Genomic DNA, 16,168 nt, shown 5'->3' with positions numbered 1-16,168 from the left:
GTATCCTGTGTATGACATGTGACTGGGATGATAACGGGGCAGGAGGGGGAGAATCCTATAAAGCGTATTACAGGGTGGGAGGCTCTCACTTCCTGCTTTTCCCCTCTGCCTTTGTTATCTCCAGCCTTCAGATATATCCCTGGACCTGCTCTGAAGAGAAAGACGAGTAGAAGAAAGCCAATCCAATCACATTGACACAACTCCATTCCTTCAGCAAGCTATAGAGATATTTTTATTTTATAGTCATTGGAACAGCGGAGAGTTTGGCAATAGTGACAAGCTCAGAAGCGTGCACTCTGCATTTGTGTGTGTGTGTGATTCCAGCTTGGCTCAGACTTGATGGCTTGGAAGACCTACCATCATGCTGCTTTTAAACAAAGCAGCAAACTGGAATACCTGTCCCATGGGCAGGATCCTGTCTTGACACCTCCAACCTGGAAGTGCAGGGCCTGTGACCCAAACTGGAGGGGTTATTGCCAAGCACTGGACTGGAAAGAATCACTGATACCTTTTAGCCAACAGCCAGCAAAGCTCTGTTAAGCTGCCAGGGTGACCTGCACTTCTTTCCCACCATTGCTGGGGAGTTTTTCTGCTTTGTTTTGCTTTGGGTTTGTTTTTGCTTTTTTTTTTTTGTTTTTTTTTTACCTTAAACCTTTTCTCAGTAAAAAATCACTGAGGTCAGACCTTCAGCTGGGCATGACTATATGGGCACAAACAGTGCTCAGCAGATTTATGTTTGCCAAGAACCAGCAAAGACTGGACTAGTTCATCTGGATTCCCGCCATATGAACAGGTCAGGTCATTCCTGAAGCTGCTGGAGTGAGTTGTCCTGGAGCTTGTTTTCAATATATAGTTATTTTTATATAGCAACATACTCCCTAAGAGTGTTACATTTGTATTATTTATGTAATACACACATCTTCTATTTCTAGTAATATTGCTGGCTAACTATTCTCCAATCTTTGCTGCTTTCCCCTTGATACTGCTGCACAAATAAAGCTTTTGATGGGATTTTTTTTTTCAAAGGACCCGGCAGTGGGTCTTACTCTCCCACTGAACTCAGTGGAACTGGCTTCTGGCTGGTGAGAAGAGGATCAAACATGCCTGTAACTTGCTAATTCATTCATACATGTAATTTGACTAGCTGAGCAGCTGGTAACCTACCAAATAAGCCCAACTGCATCTCTCAAGGCAAAGCAGGAGTAGCTCCCTCTGCTTGCTGAGACAGGACCTTGATCCTCACAAGGCTGAACTGGAACACTGTGAGGAACATGGAACTCTCATAAATTGCAGCCAGGGCTTATGGGGAAGCAAAACAAGTGAAGAAAGCAGAAACTGCCTATTCTGGTGTCCCAAGAAAGCTCAGCAAAGTGGGAAAGGACACTCCAGAGTGACAGCCCTGGGCAGCCGAGGCAGCTGTATGCCAGGCTGGACTGCTGCACTGGTTCTTTGCCGGAACAACTGAGCTGTCCTAATCAATTCCCTGCGTAAAAATATATATATCTATAAATCATGCCTTGGGAAGAGCAGTGCAGCTGTGAACAGGGCTGGATGAGGCCAAAGGAAACGCTCTGGGGCTCTGTGACCCGGCAGCGAGCCGCGGCGACGCTCTTTGCAAAGGGTGACTCTAGTGAACACGCGCATGGGGGTGTGCGGAGGGACACAGAGGCGAACACACAGCTACAGCTCCATCATCCCGCCGCCCAGGGCGGGCTCTGGGCTGCTGGGCAGGGGAGAGGCCCTGCTGCTACACGATCATGAACTGGCAGACGTAGGGCAGCTGCTCTCGGCACCTCTTGTCGAACCACTTGCCGTTGGCGGTCCCCGACAAAGCCGCGCAGTTTTCCAGCTTGCCGCCGTCGGGCTGGGTGGTGATTTCAGTCTCCCAGTTCTTGTAGCGGATGGGGCTGCCCGTCATGTCGACCCACCTGCCCTCCGTGGCCATGTCGTTGAGGCCCAGCCAGAGCTCGGCCTCGGGGCCGATGCTCCTGCGCATGTACTCGTAGAGGGCGTCGTTCTCCTCGCCGCTCTGGGGCGCGCTCAGCGTGCCGCCCTGGGAGATGCAGCTCTCGCTGGCCTCGTGGTACGTCTTGGTCTCCGAAAATGCCAGAAAGCATTTCAGATTAATTTTGGTGCCTTTCAGGCAGACTGAGAGGTTACCACACCAACAGAATAAAAAAGACAGAGGGAGAATTTGGTTTAAAAATGGTGCCCAGGAAGAGGCGGCAGCAGCAAACACAGCAGCCAAATTACAAATTTAATTTCTTAGGTTGCACAGTGACCCTTGGCAGCACGCGATTCCAAGGGCCCCTTTTCCTCCTATGCAGGGTGGGACACAGTCATGGAGACATGCCCTCCCCCTCTGCAAATCACTGGGTGAAATGGATTTTCAGGGTGCCCCTGCCACCCTTCTGGGCTCTGCTGGTGCTGGAGCAGAGGCACAACATGGTCCTCCCGCCCCTTGCCCTGGCCTTGTTCTTCCCCAGCCAATGCTACTCTTTCTGTGATGAATTTGTTGGAAATATGGTTTGTCATGGGCACTGCCGGGTGTTGGAGTGTTTTGGGAAAAAGCTTGCATGCCAATTAAATCACCTTAATTATGCAAGATGAAAAAAAGAGTCTTTTTTAATAAGCTTTGATAAGAAGCGTTGTGCTTGCATAGCTTGAGGTCTTCAGAGGAAATTTCTACTTGCCTCTGATTTTGGTTTTCAGGATGTCAATTTATTTTGCTTTTCTTTAATCTCTAAACCTTAAGAGTGCAGGGTACTAGGGTACTGTAGCCAAACAATACCTAATCAGAGCCACACATTAATATCCAAACCAATTACTTCTCAATGAATGTGAGCTTGGAACTAAAGCCTTGATTTTGCTTGTGCTCCTTTTCTTTTAAGGAGAAAAATCTCCTTAATTTGCATTTTCATCTCATTTCTGCTTCATGTTTTGCAAATCCTACTCCTACTGATACCAGTGGAGTTTGCACAGAAAACTATGGAGCACATCTGGAAGACGGACATTTTGGGACTGTCCTCTGTGTATGTTCAATGAAGCAGGACTGCCCTGCAGTGCACTTCCCTGGGCAATGCCATGGTGTGTAGAAGAGACCAGGTTGTCATTTCACTGGGGTCTGACAAAAGAGTAAGGTGCATTTGGTTAAAGCACAGACTAATCCAAATCCCATCCCCTAAACATCTGGGTTAGCATCATAGGAATATCCAGATGGGAGGCACATGAAGAGGGGGGCCCCACACTGCACAGCTCCTGCCATTGACTGCCCAAGGAGGTTCACCAGTCCAGGGCAATTGCAGAGACCCACACTCTGCTTTGATCCCCCAACCTCCCTCCCCATGGTGGGCTTGTTGCTGTGGGGTGCTCGGGCATCTCTCATCGAGACATGTGGAGCAATTGCAGCCACTTTATGAGCAGTTCCTCTCTCAAAGTAAAAGTCATCTGTTCTTCAGCAAGCCCCTTACCTGTCTGGAGTGCTTGCTTTTCCTTCAGTAGAGCAACCTCCTGAGAGATGTTGTCAATCATGGCCTTCAGGTCTTCAATCATTTTGAGGCTCACACCATCTGTTGGAGAAATCAAAGAAAGAGCACAAATATTGGTTGTATCCCAGGGGAGGCAACCAAATCTGTTCCTATCATCAAAACTCCATGTTTCTTTGCCCTCAGAGGAGGATAAACAAAAGGAATCCACAAAATCAGCATCTGTGTCCCCGTGCACATCCATCAGAGTGTCTGTTTGCTTGTCAGCCTGGTTCCACTATCAATTACAACCTTGTTTTCCTGGTTCAGGTTTTGGGACTGTGGACCCCATGCATCTTCCAGCTGCAGGGGTCACCCTTTGGGCTGGCAGTGCTGGGGAAGGGTCACATGCACAAGCACTGCAACGTGCAGGCTTGTCTCTCTACCCCTGTGAAGGGCAGTCATTGGGGATGTGCTGCATTGGAGTCAAGCTCCCAAAATGCAGGAGGACACCCCAGCCTGAACAGAAGTCCTGACATACACAAATGTTTTGTGGGCAACTGTAAGCTAATATGAACAGGATTTATTTTTTTTCAGGTTCCTCAAAAGCATGCTCTCTCTCTCTTTAGTCACAGCACACCCTCCTGGCTTCCCTTAAATATCCTAACACATGATGTTCTCTGTGTGCACTCCTGGCTGCACCCACCTCGCGTCTGCTGTCACTGGTGGGTTGGTAGGAAAGCACTTTGCTGAGCAGGAGGAAGGGGCTGGAAGGGCTGCAGGTCCTACCTCCACCAGATCTGCCTCTGCACCACCAGCCACCAGCCTCTGCCCACCAACCACACCATCCTTTGGACCACCACAGCTGCCTCATCTCTACCTTCATCACCCTCAGTGCAGGTACCCAAACAGTGCCCAGAGCTGCTCTCTTGCTGTGAGAAGACACCTCTTTGGTTGGAGAGCTGGCTCTTAAAGCCTACACCTTGCTAGGTGTGCTGCTTCTGCAACAGGTCCAAGAGTTATTAATCAGTACTTGGACTTCTCCCAGACAGGAGCAAAGGGACCATTTACACCTTGAAGGTGGTGGGAGATGGGACATGGAGGCTCTTGTGTGCATCTAGTAGTTCTCATGTGGAAAGCATCTAGTGGCTCTCCTGGGGTGAAAGGAAAGGGGACAGTTTGCCCATGAATGCAGTAGGAAGATTTTCCCTTGAGGGCCAAGGAGCTGAGACAACAAGGCAGGCAAGTAGGGAAGCAGCCTGGGTGCAGGTCAAAACCACCAACCCAAGATTACATGGTGCCATGAACATGAAAACCAGACACATCAGGAGGAGGGCATTACTCATTGCTCAATTAACTTTACTTTACTCATTGCTCAATTAACGTTACTTTACTCATTGCTCAATTAACTTTAATGGATTCATTTAACACTGAGGCACTAGATACTATTTTGCTGCCTTTGATGAAAACACTTTGTGGGAAATGGCTAATTAATCATGGGGTTTTTTCCCCATGCAAGCCTGTCTTGCAGCAGGACAAATGTTCTAAGGTTTAAGTAACATCCAAAGGCCATGAGACACGTGTCACCATGAGAGGTGACACGTGTCTTTGATAACTACCTAAGAGCCCTGTCCCTTTTCAGTACCCCATCTCCAAACCCTGGCCACAAGATGCTCCTGCAGCACTGCATTCACTGGGATATCTCACAGAGAACCAGGACTGGCTGAGTCACCCTTCTGCTATAAAGGATGGACCACGGCCTCATCAACAGGCATTGTTGTCTATTTTATTGCCATGGGTTTTTGTCTCAGTGTTGTCATTTCCTCAAGGCTCACCTCTTGAAGCCTGGGATCAAGCCTGTTTACAGTCTGGGTTTTCTGTGATGGAAGCTGGCACACTGATGATCCTGTGGGAGCTGGAGTGGGTTCCTGTGCAGGACCAGGAGCAGCAGGACTAAGTGTGGGCAGAGGCAAGATCAAAAGGAGACTCACAAACCTGTGGGTCAAAATAGTCTGTTGGCTTGAAACCCCGGCCAGGAATGTATTTAAAGCTACAAACGGGAACTCTCACCTGTTCTAATTGTATGCTGAATAACAAACAAATCCCTCTGTACCTAATTTTAATGTTTTAACTACTCCTGTATGAAATTTGGATATTTATACATGTTTCTTAGCTTCGCCTGGAGATCCAAACAGCTTTCTGTCCCCCAGAGGAATGAGTATTGCTCTGGTTCACAATGTCTGTCACCAAAGCTCTCTGGCCACCAGCATTTCTTCCAACACCAAGCACTTCTTCAAAGGTATGAGGTGGAACAGTCGGGTCCCATATTGCAGTCTGTCCCTGGATCAAAGAGGAGATTGAACACACCCACACTGGATTTACAGCAGTCTAAATGTTCACAGGCATTTGCAGGGAAGAACACCCAGACAAGAATACACTGAAATTTTGGGCAGTAGGTGGCATTAGGCGAGAAGCCCAAATTACTCCCTACCTACTGAATTAAGCATCCAGACTCTTACTTCTGTCTCCAGTTACCTCAGAAACACATGTCAGAGCTATGCAAAGATGCTCCCTTCCATGATGCCAGCACCCCAACACATCTGTGACCAAGGGGAGCCCCCCAGGGCTGATGTCTGCACCCCTCCAGCCACGGGGTGTCAGCACTGCCCAGGCAGGGAAGCCAGTGCCTCCCTCCCCTGGCCTTCTTTTGGATGAGACCCCCAGAGCTGCCAGTCAAGGACAAATCCCACCTGTATCCAAGACACTGGGGCTCAGGGAGAGTTTGCTGAGCTACTGCATTTGGAACAGTAACTGGGGAGTACTTTGAGGGGCAAAAACACAACAGCAGGCAAAGTGAATGTGCTGTCTCAGCATTTTCTAAATGCCGTGGCTTGGCTTTTTCATGTTGAAATAGCATCATTTTTCATTCTGAAGCAGATCCAAACATAAGCAATAATTAAAAAAAAAAATAAAAGAATTTTTTTTTTAAAAAGCCAACATAAAAAGCTTGGCTTAAACCAATGCTTTCTTTTCTAACATTTGTGGTTTGGTTGCATAGATTAAAAATAAATCCAGCCAAAACCACCAACCCTCCAGTGGCTTTGCTATTCCTGACCCTCCAAGGCAAAGTGCAGGGATAGAACCAGGATGGGGGTACTGGATGCCTGGATGAGGATGAGATGGGGCCATCCTGCCACTGTTCAGAGCAGAAGTGGCTGAATCCTGGCCCCTGTGGCGGCTGGGCAAGCATGCTTGGATGCAGAGGTGAAGAGGAGCTTCATGGGGGATTTTTAGCACTTTTCTCCCTCTTCTCCTACCCTCAGGCATTGATAAAAATCTGAAAAATATTAACCAAGAAGTACTGGAAATTTCCAGTAAAGGCAGGGCAGCTGAGTCCCTGTGGAGCTGGATAGGACTGATCAAAAAATGCCAAGTTGCTGGGTTTTTCCCTTTCCTCCACAGAAAATATGACCTCTCCTTTGAAAAGAAATTCACTAAAACCTGCCACCACCTGGTCCCAATGGCTTGATTTTCAGGACACCTCCCCCTCCAAAGTTTTCAAATCAGAGCCAAATTTTCCTGTCAAAAAAGAGATTTTTCCCCCCACCTTTTTGTCACTAATTGATTAGAAACAGCAGTTGCAATGATGCCTAGTGAAAAATAGGATTTCTTTAAGAAATGTCTCTCTCCTGGTACCTCCAGCAAGTGCAATACATGCATGTGTCCTATATGAGCTCAAGGGGGTACTTTTTGCTCTAGAAAACAGCCAGACTGTTTTCTCTGTTATTCCACGTCCTGCAGAATAAGATGTGGAATAAGCGGCTAAGTTTGTGAATTCATAGAAAGATCTAATGGGAGAAAAGGCAGAGTTTTCTCAAGGATGGAATCTGACAAAAATAGCCACTGGGTGAGTGTAGACAGCAGCCTGGCCAAGTGAATTCCAGGGATGCTTCTTCCTTGCTCCCCACTTCTTTCCAAGTAGGAAATGAAGGAGCGGTCCAAGCCCAGGCGGCTGCGGCTGCACACATCAGGCGGGCAGGCAGGCAAAGCTCACACGCTGCTTCCTCACCTCACCTGCCTTCCGTACCTAACGTGCACTGAGTCAAGGATGGGACAGGAGGAAAACAGGAGAAGGGAAGGAGAGACAAACCCACTAGGGAATAGAAAACCCAGGCACCTTTGTGTGTGCAAGCCTGAGCAGTCAGAGCTTGTGCCCGGTGTGAAACACACCTGAGGCCAGTGGTTTTAAATGAAGAACCCTGCTGATGCTTAATGGCTTGGATATTTTCTGCCTGCTCTTACCTCCAAAATTGTCTGTCATCTGCCACTTACTTGCTTCTGAAAAATGAATGAGAAAGGGTGAGGGGGCTATAGAAAGGGAGAGTTTATTAGAGGAAAATCTTGGGATGAACCTTAGAGGGAACACAGAAAACGTGTTCCCTCTGAAATTCAGACTAAGCTGTCCCAACAAATTTATTCAAGGTGGGGACCCTTCAGAACCGTCCAATACCCTCACTATTTTACAGAAGAGCTGCACAATCATTCCCACGGAGGAAGGGGAGAGAGAAAGACGCTTTATTAGGTTTTTGGATGTTTCTTTGTGAAGTTTCACTAAAGCACTGTTAAATGCCCAGACGAGTGGGGTGATGCACCCCCCCCCCCCAAGCCCTGCAAGCCTTCCTCGCAAGGAAGCTGCCGCTGCCCCTTACCTTTCTTGGAAGCCGCCGGTTTCTGCCGGGCTTTGCCGTTCTGCTGCTCGGAGAGCTGGGCGAGGGAGAGGAGGCAGAGGAGGAGGAGGAGGAGGCAGGCTGCCCGGAGCGCCATGCCGGTGCGAGCGGAGCTGCAGCGGCTCTGCCCTCACACAGCCGCCCGGACAGCGGCGGGAGGCGGGAATGGCTGTCCCAGAGAGCTCCCGCTGAGCCCGGGCCAGCGCAGCCTCCCGGCCCCGGGCGGCTCCGGCCAAGGCTCAAGACCTCCCTGAGGGGCCGCAGCTCTTAGCACGCCGCTTGTTTTTGTTAAAAAGAAACAACAAACAAAACAAAAAAACCTACAAAAAATGGGAATGAATGTACCGACAGTCTGCTAAGCTAAACATGAGGAAAGGCTGGGAGTGTAGCTGGAAGGATTTCCTGTGGCTTTTAGCACAACGCCACGAGTTTGATCTCATGTGTCAGCGATGGCAACAGCGAGGCCAGGTGTGAAACACCAACAGCGCTTGGGTGGCCGAGGGAGCAGAGAGGGGCAGCCTGTCCCCGGCCTGTCCCCTGCCTGTCCCCGGCCTGTCCCCGGCCTGTCCCCGCCTGTCCCCGGCCTGTCCCCGGCCTGTCCCCGGCCTGTCCCCCGCCTGTCCCCGGCCTGTCCCCGCCTGTCCCCGGCCTGTCCCCGCCTGTCCCCCGCCCCTCAGCAGGGACGCCCCAAGGGATGCCCAGGCACCAACAGCGGCAGAGGGGGCAGGTGGGGGGACTGAGCACCCCAGTTCCTTGCTCAGAGTGTAGGGTGGCTCTTACCCCTCTAAAAAGCAGTCCCACTGTGGCTTTGGTAGGGTTATCCTGCTGTCATTGCTTCTCCATGGGATCTCCTGTGGGATTTGGGACCCAGGGGCATGTGTTTCCACAAAAAGCCATTCTCCTCGAGGCCCCTTTGCAGATCCCCAGCCTGACTTCTCAGGCCAGCTGGGCTGTGCTGAGCAGCTCTGCAGCCTAAACCAACATCACTGCCTGGTTTTTTGGGTGGTGTGGTTGTTCAGCAGCTGCAGCTCAAGCAGGTAAGTCCTTCCCCACAGGAGGAACAGCAGCAGTTTGAACAAGTGGAAGAAATTCATGTGGAGGGAGGAAAGATGGGCATTTTGGAGAACAAAGTGCTCCCGTCATCAGCCATTAACCTTAAAACTTTTCTGATAATTTAAGGCAAGATGCCATCCAGCACAATGTGAACTTCTAGAGTTGTAGGAGCATAAAAGGTCCGAGATAAACAGACCTGGAAAAAGAGCTGCCAATGAGTTAGTTTGGCAATCACTGTGTTACCTGCCTCACATTTCTGCTGAATAAGAAAAATCCTGCCCTGATGTCCTACCTGAACAGTCCAAGCTTTTGAAGCATGGGAGGAACAGTTTGGTTTTCACTGCTCTTTACCATGTGCACCAACCCTCACTCAGATTTAAACTGGAAAATACATATTTTGAGGATTTACTGTTCTCCTGCCTCGACTATCCCAAAATGGGATGGATGGAGCCCAAGAGATGCCAGACACCTACATACACACACATTTCCTTTCCTTGAAACTGTTGGTAGGTAACTCAGTACCTCCCAGTTTTCCTTGGCTACAGATACACTTGCCTGCCTTTGCTTTGATTAATGTGCTGCCAAGCTGGAGAAAAAACCAAAATGTTCCCTTTACTGCTGCCCATGAAACAGATTGCTGTGGAGTGGAGTCTGACAGCAATTCCTAACCTCAGATTTCCAGTCTGGGACCAACTGGAGTGTTGCCCATCTGAAACCAGAAGGGCAGGGTGTCTGTCCATTAGTCCCTGAAGAACAGGTCTGCACCCAAGGAGTTCCCTGCCTGCACCATCCAGCAGGTCCTGTGCTGGATGCCACCAATGTTTTTCTTGAAAAATGAGAAAAATGAAAACAAGTAGACTCAAAATACTTGTCTCCAGCTGTAACACTATCCACAGGGGGCTTTGCCCCAATTCTGTTCTGTGTAGACTGAAAATAAAAATCGTTGACATTACAAAAGCTCATAAACCCTGGCCCATCCAGCTAATGGGAGCAAGCTGAAGTGTTGCTGCATTGGATCCAGCATGAGGATGCTTCAGGAAACAGCCATCCCCTGCCCAAGCTCCTGCTGAAGCCAGAGGTTCCAGTTAAATAATGGGGCTCTCAATGGTCCTTTGCTTTTGAGATCCTGATGATTCACACTTCTTATGTGAGAGAGATGTGGGAAGTGAGTAGAGGTAATCCTTTTTATTAGATGAACTAATAGAACTGGAAGTCATCAGCAAATACGAAAATTATGCCAAGAAACCAAGGTTTTGTCCATGACTTTTAACATCTGTGCAATTATAGATTTTACTTCCCAGCAAAGGCACTTTGGTCCCTGGTTTCAAGCCCAGACTCCTGGTTAGAGAGAGAGCAGCTCCTGTTAATTGCAAGGTAACTGGTTTGAGATGAAAAAAGAGGGCAGAAGAACCTGTGCTTGTGGAAACCATTCCAGGGCCGCAGGGAAGCAGACAGAAAAGTTTACGTGGCTTTGGGAAACCCAGTAAGTAGGCTGGGATGCTGAATTTGGAAGGCTTTCCATTAGCAAAACAGTAGTTGGAATAAACCCACGAAAGTAAGCTGGATGCTCCTGGCAGCAATGCAGACCTGTGATTTCGTGCCCAGCTAGGCAAGGAAATGGGCAGCAAGATCAGAGGCTGTTTTGCTTTGGCTCCAAGGAAAAGAGCAGGTACGGCCAAGCCAAGAAATGAGGCAGCGCCACTGCACAATGGCTGGAAAGTGCAAGGGTGGACTGGATAACAGCATTCACACGGTCATTATCAAGATCAGCAATTACCAGAGTTGGCCTTTCAGGGCTAAGTCACCAGTTCAAAGGCAGGCCACCCCAATGCTGAATGATGCCAGCTCCTTGCCTGAAGCTCCTCCTCCTCTGGGAAGGCTCCTGCCTGCCCCACCGGCACTGACAGCAGGAGCGCAAAGGGGAGGCCCAAAAGCATCTTTAACTTTTGGGGCCCTGCAGCATGGGCCTGATCCATGGCTGGGGCAGCACACTGGGATTCACACCTCTGCTTCCTTGAGATCAGCTCAGTGCATTAGAGCCTGGTGCTAAAAATGCCAGGGTTGTCAGTCCCTGTACATGCCATTCACTTAAAGCTGGACTTGATGATCCTTGTGGGTCCTTTCCAGCTTGGAATGTTCTGTGATTTGGTGACACCCACTCTGCAAGGGTAGGTCTTGGGACTCTAGCTGGTCAGAGTGACCCCAAGATGTGTTAGAAAGTCTCTTTTCCCAGTCTGGCGGTCGAAGAAGGAGTCAGAGCTCTTCAGTTCTCGGTCTCAAGGCTGTTTATTGTATCTTATCTATAAAATTATTTCTCCTGTCCAGCCGAGGTCCACTCAGCAAGACAGTCAGAGGCACTCCACCCACCTCAGAGGTGGTGTTGTCTTTTCATACTAAAAACCACGTGTACAATATTTACAATTACTGTCCAACACCTATCACCTATGTTAGACAGTGAGCTTCTACTCTAAACCAATCTAAAAGTGCCACCATCACAGCAGAAGATGGAGGCCAAGAAGAAGGAGAAAGACAGGACACACCCAGATTCTTCCATCTTGCCCCCTGAACCCCCATTCTAAAAACCCCCAAAAATCTTTTTTTTTTACCCTGTGATAAATTCACTATCATTTTACTTAAACTTTCGTGGTTTGTAATCCTTCATATAAGGTTGGTAATTGTTTTTTTGAAGGGCTAAATCAAAGGCACAGGGGTCTTGGGCTCTATGCCAAGATCTCTGAGCCCCCTGGGCAGGGGCTCCAGTCCTCCAGGGCAGCCAGAGGAATTTCCTGGGTTCTGACAGGTAGGATCCATGTGTCAGTGGCACCCCAGTACTGTCCAAGAGGAACAGGAGAGAAACAGCAGTGGAAAGTAACAAACACTGTGTGAGGAAGTGGGGCTAGCACAAGAAAATCTCTGATATTCATTAGCCGCTGCCTGAACTCGTGCTGGCATCGTTCCTGATTTCCACCAGCATAAAACATGGGAACAGGTTAAAATGGAGAGAGCCAAATCTATGGATCATTGTTTTGGAGACCCATCGAGAAGAAATGCAGTAACAGTTCAGGAAAGGGCGGTTTTCATAAGGACAATGATGGGGAAAACCAAGGATTTTGCCAAAATGTTATCCCCAGCATTAACTTTAGGAAACTGGCTCTGAGCCTAAGGAGGGAACCTTCCCATCATATCCCATGTCAAGCATGGCTCACATCCCTACCCCACGTACACCAAGGGCTACAGCACAGAAGGATCCATTCTTCATCCTTGGGCTTTAAACCAGATGCAAATGTGGAGCACTTGAGTTCAAGCAGCATCAGCTGTTTAAAATCCTTCTGCTTGCAAAGGAGCTGCACCAAAGGACTCACACTCCCTTTTGTTTGGAGACTGTAGCTCCTGTAGGCTAGAGGTAATGTCTGTCTTCATTGCTTTGTGTTTGCCCATCAGCCAGATCCCAAAGTCCAAACAGCCAAAGGAAAACTGTAGTGAAGTGTCTAAATGTAACACCAAAACTCTGGAGGAATTCCTAACTGCCTAGGTCCACTGCCTGTCACAGCATCAGTTCAAGTGAGGTCACTACTGAACTTGATGGTATTTTTAGACAGGCAAGTAGACAGCTGGTCTGTCAGCTTAGACTTATTTCATGTTGTTCTCACTTTTGAGTATTAGATTGCTGTGGATGCTGAATTGTGGATTATGTGAGAATTTCAGCTTTAGCTTTGTGAATTCCTTAATTTTTTGAATTTATAGAAAAGTTTGCATGATCATACAGCAGAAAGAAAGCATTCCATGGTCTTAAAAAGCCTCATTGTGTTAAAGTTGGTCTTTCACTGGAGGGACGAAAGAGAGGTAGGACTCAAATCGTGACTTTTCAACCCATAGGTTTCCAGCTGTGGAAATAGCCAAACTTACCATTTGCCAAAACACGGAGAGAAGGGGCAGGGAGAGAGCTCCTCTGGAAGGGAGGGATCCCTGCCACAGCCAGCTGGGTGGAGGAAATCAGAAAGGGCCTGAGAATCCTTCTTAGCCCTCTGAAGGTACAAGCCAAGGGGCTTCAGCAACTATGATGATATCTCTGTCTAAATAAAGGAGAATAAATCTCATCAACAAGTGCTGTGACATGAAAACTCAGCCACGCCTGTGCTGCTCATCTCACCCAGATCTTGAGATCAGGATAGCAACAGAGATGTTCACAGAGCTCGAGAGATAACCACAGCTTTATTAAAAGTGTTCCAGTCGATGAAATGGAGGTTTAAACCATCACCAGGGAGTCATTAGCAGTATGTTTGAGATTCTAATGATGTTTTGCAGCAACAGCAAAAACATCTTTGTTCCTGGATAGCTAGAAATGCAGCTCCAAGAAAATAGCTAGAAATGCAGATGCAAGGAAAAGAAGGAAAATGGAAAAGAACAAAGGAAAAGAAGCCTCTGTGACGCACAGCTATCAGGAGCAGCCACATTTTGCCTTAGAAGGAAAAGCTGCCTTGCATGGGCAGGGAGTGCAATGGGGCAGGAGCGCACTAGGAGACAAGGGGAGCAGTGAGAAATTAGAGAGGCTGATGGCTGAAGAGATTCAGTACCCACTGCAGACCTGCTCTTGCATTTTTCTCCAGGGTGTTAAAGGAACAGGGAGAACAAAGCTCTGGGGTCAGGACTGGAGCACTCAGTGTCACCAGTCGCAGCTTTGCTTCTTCCACTCTCTGTGAGCCACTGACCACAGGCAAAGTAAACCAGTGCCACAGCAGGGCTGGAGAACAAACACCCTGCTGCTGAGGACGGCAGTGGCATCTGCTGCAGTTCAAAAGAAAAGCTGGAGGCAATCCTAGCAGAAGTGGGTAAGCCTCAGTTAACTGCTGCTTACAAAACAAATGCAGAAACACCCTATTGTCTGTGTTAAATCAAGGTGCCAAATCCCTTGAAGAGAGACTTGCACACTCACAGGAGCTGAGAGCAAGCTCTGGCTCACACCAATTTGTCTTTACACCAGGCTGTGCTGAAGGAGGGCTTCATTTAAAGCCTGACTGCAGGTGGCACAGCCATCTCCTCCCCACTGCCTCCAAAGGGCAGAATGAGCTCCCCTCTTCTCCCCAAACTGCACAATTACAGTGTTGAACTGTAGCTGTAAAACACAGGCTGACAGAATTGCTGGGCTTGGGTCCACTGACCTACAGCCTGGCCCTCCTCTGCTTTGAGGGGAATGCTCTCCCTGTGCAACAGGTAAATTGCAGGTGTGTGCTTTCTAGGCAACATGAGTAGAAGCCTAGCAGGAGTTTGTAGACTCCTCATCTCTAGTACACAGCTTTCAGCCTCTCGACACTCCCAGCAGAAGCAATTAATTTCTGGGACAAACACAGAGCTATCCCACTCCACAGATGTTTCCTCTTAGTTCTACTGGACTCAAGTCAATGAAAACGTGGCAATATCTGCACAGCAACAAATGGAACTTTCCACCAGCTCAGATGGGAACAGGAGCATTCTGAGTTGAAATCTCTATTAAAATTCTGCTATTTTTGTTTGGAAGAGAAGGGAGGGGTTAAAGGGAGCTAAGAAAATAGAAAATGGCCCTTAGCATGCCTGAGAACCACAGTCTCACAGATTTCTTGGCAAATACTGTATCATCTGGGAGAGCTGTAGGACCTTTTACCCCTGTCAGAGCTTTGTTTACCCATCTGGGACACAAGCTGGTAGCAGCAAACCTCTGGGGGCAGCTGAGACCAACTAGCAGCCCTGTAATGCTTCTGGCTGGGCTCATTATTTTTATCTCAGCGGTTGAAGCAGGCCCCATCTGAACTGGGGTCACTCTCCTCACCCCTGCTTTTCCATGCCAACAGATGGGAAGCAGTGACACAGAAGGAACTGGAGCCCTTGGGACCCCCAGTTCACTCTGTGCCTGCATACCCAGCTACAGAAGACCAGGGGGAGGACACACATGTGTAGGGCAGGCACTGCAGAAACTGGCACCAGGTTCATTTACAGGGTTGCTCTGAGGAAGTGCTTGGCACCAAGTCTCTCTCCTGAGCACACAGCCTGGATCTCAGAGGGCTCAATATTGGCCATCCTGATTAAGAACTGGGGAGGGAGTGCACATGTACTCCCCTCTGCAGAGGCGTCAGTTCGCACACTTGAAACACAGCGATGTTTCTTTTCCCACCACCACCTCCAGCTCTCATAAAAATATATTTAAAATTAAAAGGATCTGGAGAGGGGACAAGAAACATCTTTAAGTGATGTAACTTGCAAAATGCTTGGACATCCTTCAGCTGGAAAGCTGTGTAGAAATACACTATTCATATTACAAAATTCACCCCGAGTGTAACTCAGGGCAGCTTTTTGGTCTCCAACCACAAATCTGCAATAAAACATTCAGAGAATGGCTGAGGTTCAAGACTTGCAGTCTCATTTACATTAACCATTTTCTGCAATATTAAATAATAAATGATAAAAAAACCTGTCTGTGGTAAGTGTAAGGTACTTTAAAGGTTTTTTCTCCCTTCAGTTTTCTTTCTTTCTATGTTTTTACAAGCAGCTTTGCATGGCAATGAGTGGATCACAGCTACTGTAAAGCTGATGTCAGGTCAGTGTTTGCCTCACACAAAATAATTCTGCTGAAGTGATAAAAGACAGTATGTGCACTCATTGTCACTTCTTGGCTCTACTACTGTGTAGCAACATTACAATCTACCTAAACCATTACTTAAGGGACTGAAAAAATCCCAACCCTTTGAAACACAAACCTTGGGCAAATTTTGGGGGATTTTTTTTTAAGAATCTGTCTGCTTGTTACACTTCTTGTTATACCAGAAATACACAGTGCTGTTGCAGTCACCTTGAATAACTACATGTATGAGCTCTAGCAAAAGGACTGAAGAGATCTGGGAACCTTAAGCACTCCATGTATTTTAATTTTATCATGAGTATTAGTTTGAGCTG

General features: G+C 48.1%; 1 protein-coding gene across 1 annotated transcript; it reads right to left on the bottom strand.

Moving 5' to 3' along the window:
- Positions 1-205: 205 nt before the first annotated feature.
- On the bottom strand, positions 206-8,479 carry CLEC3B (C-type lectin domain family 3 member B). Its single transcript, XM_058027367.1, has 3 exons — positions 8,174-8,479; positions 3,471-3,569; positions 206-2,148 (listed from the first exon to the last, which is right to left on the bottom strand). Exons 1-3 carry the CDS (start codon positions 8,286-8,288, stop codon positions 1,748-1,750), a joined length of 615 nt encoding a protein of 204 aa, XP_057883350.1. The 5' UTR covers positions 8,289-8,479; the 3' UTR covers positions 206-1,747.
- Positions 8,480-16,168: the final 7,689 nt, after the last annotated feature.

This window comes from Melospiza georgiana, chromosome 1, assembly GCF_028018845.1.
Source record: "Melospiza georgiana isolate bMelGeo1 chromosome 1, bMelGeo1.pri, whole genome shotgun sequence".
Lineage (NCBI taxonomy): Eukaryota > Metazoa > Chordata > Aves > Passeriformes > Passerellidae > Melospiza > Melospiza georgiana.
The sequence above is the reverse complement of the archived record's forward strand: the minus strand, read 5'-3'. Positions and strand labels throughout refer to the sequence as shown.

Bases quoted from the DNA above. Each gene is read 5' to 3' on its own strand.
- CLEC3B (XM_058027367.1), bottom strand. From the start codon at position 8,288: ATGGCGCTCCGGGCAGCCTGCCTCCTCCTCCTCCTCCTCTGCCTCCTC. The intron at 3,570-8,173 runs GTAAGGGGCAGC...TTTCTCCAACAG, and splicing joins ACCGGCGGCTTCCAAGAAAG to ATGGTGTGAGCCTCAAAATG. The intron at 2,149-3,470 runs GTAAGGGGCTTG...GTAACCTCTCAG, and splicing joins AAAGCAAGCACTCCAGACAG to TCTGCCTGAAAGGCACCAAA.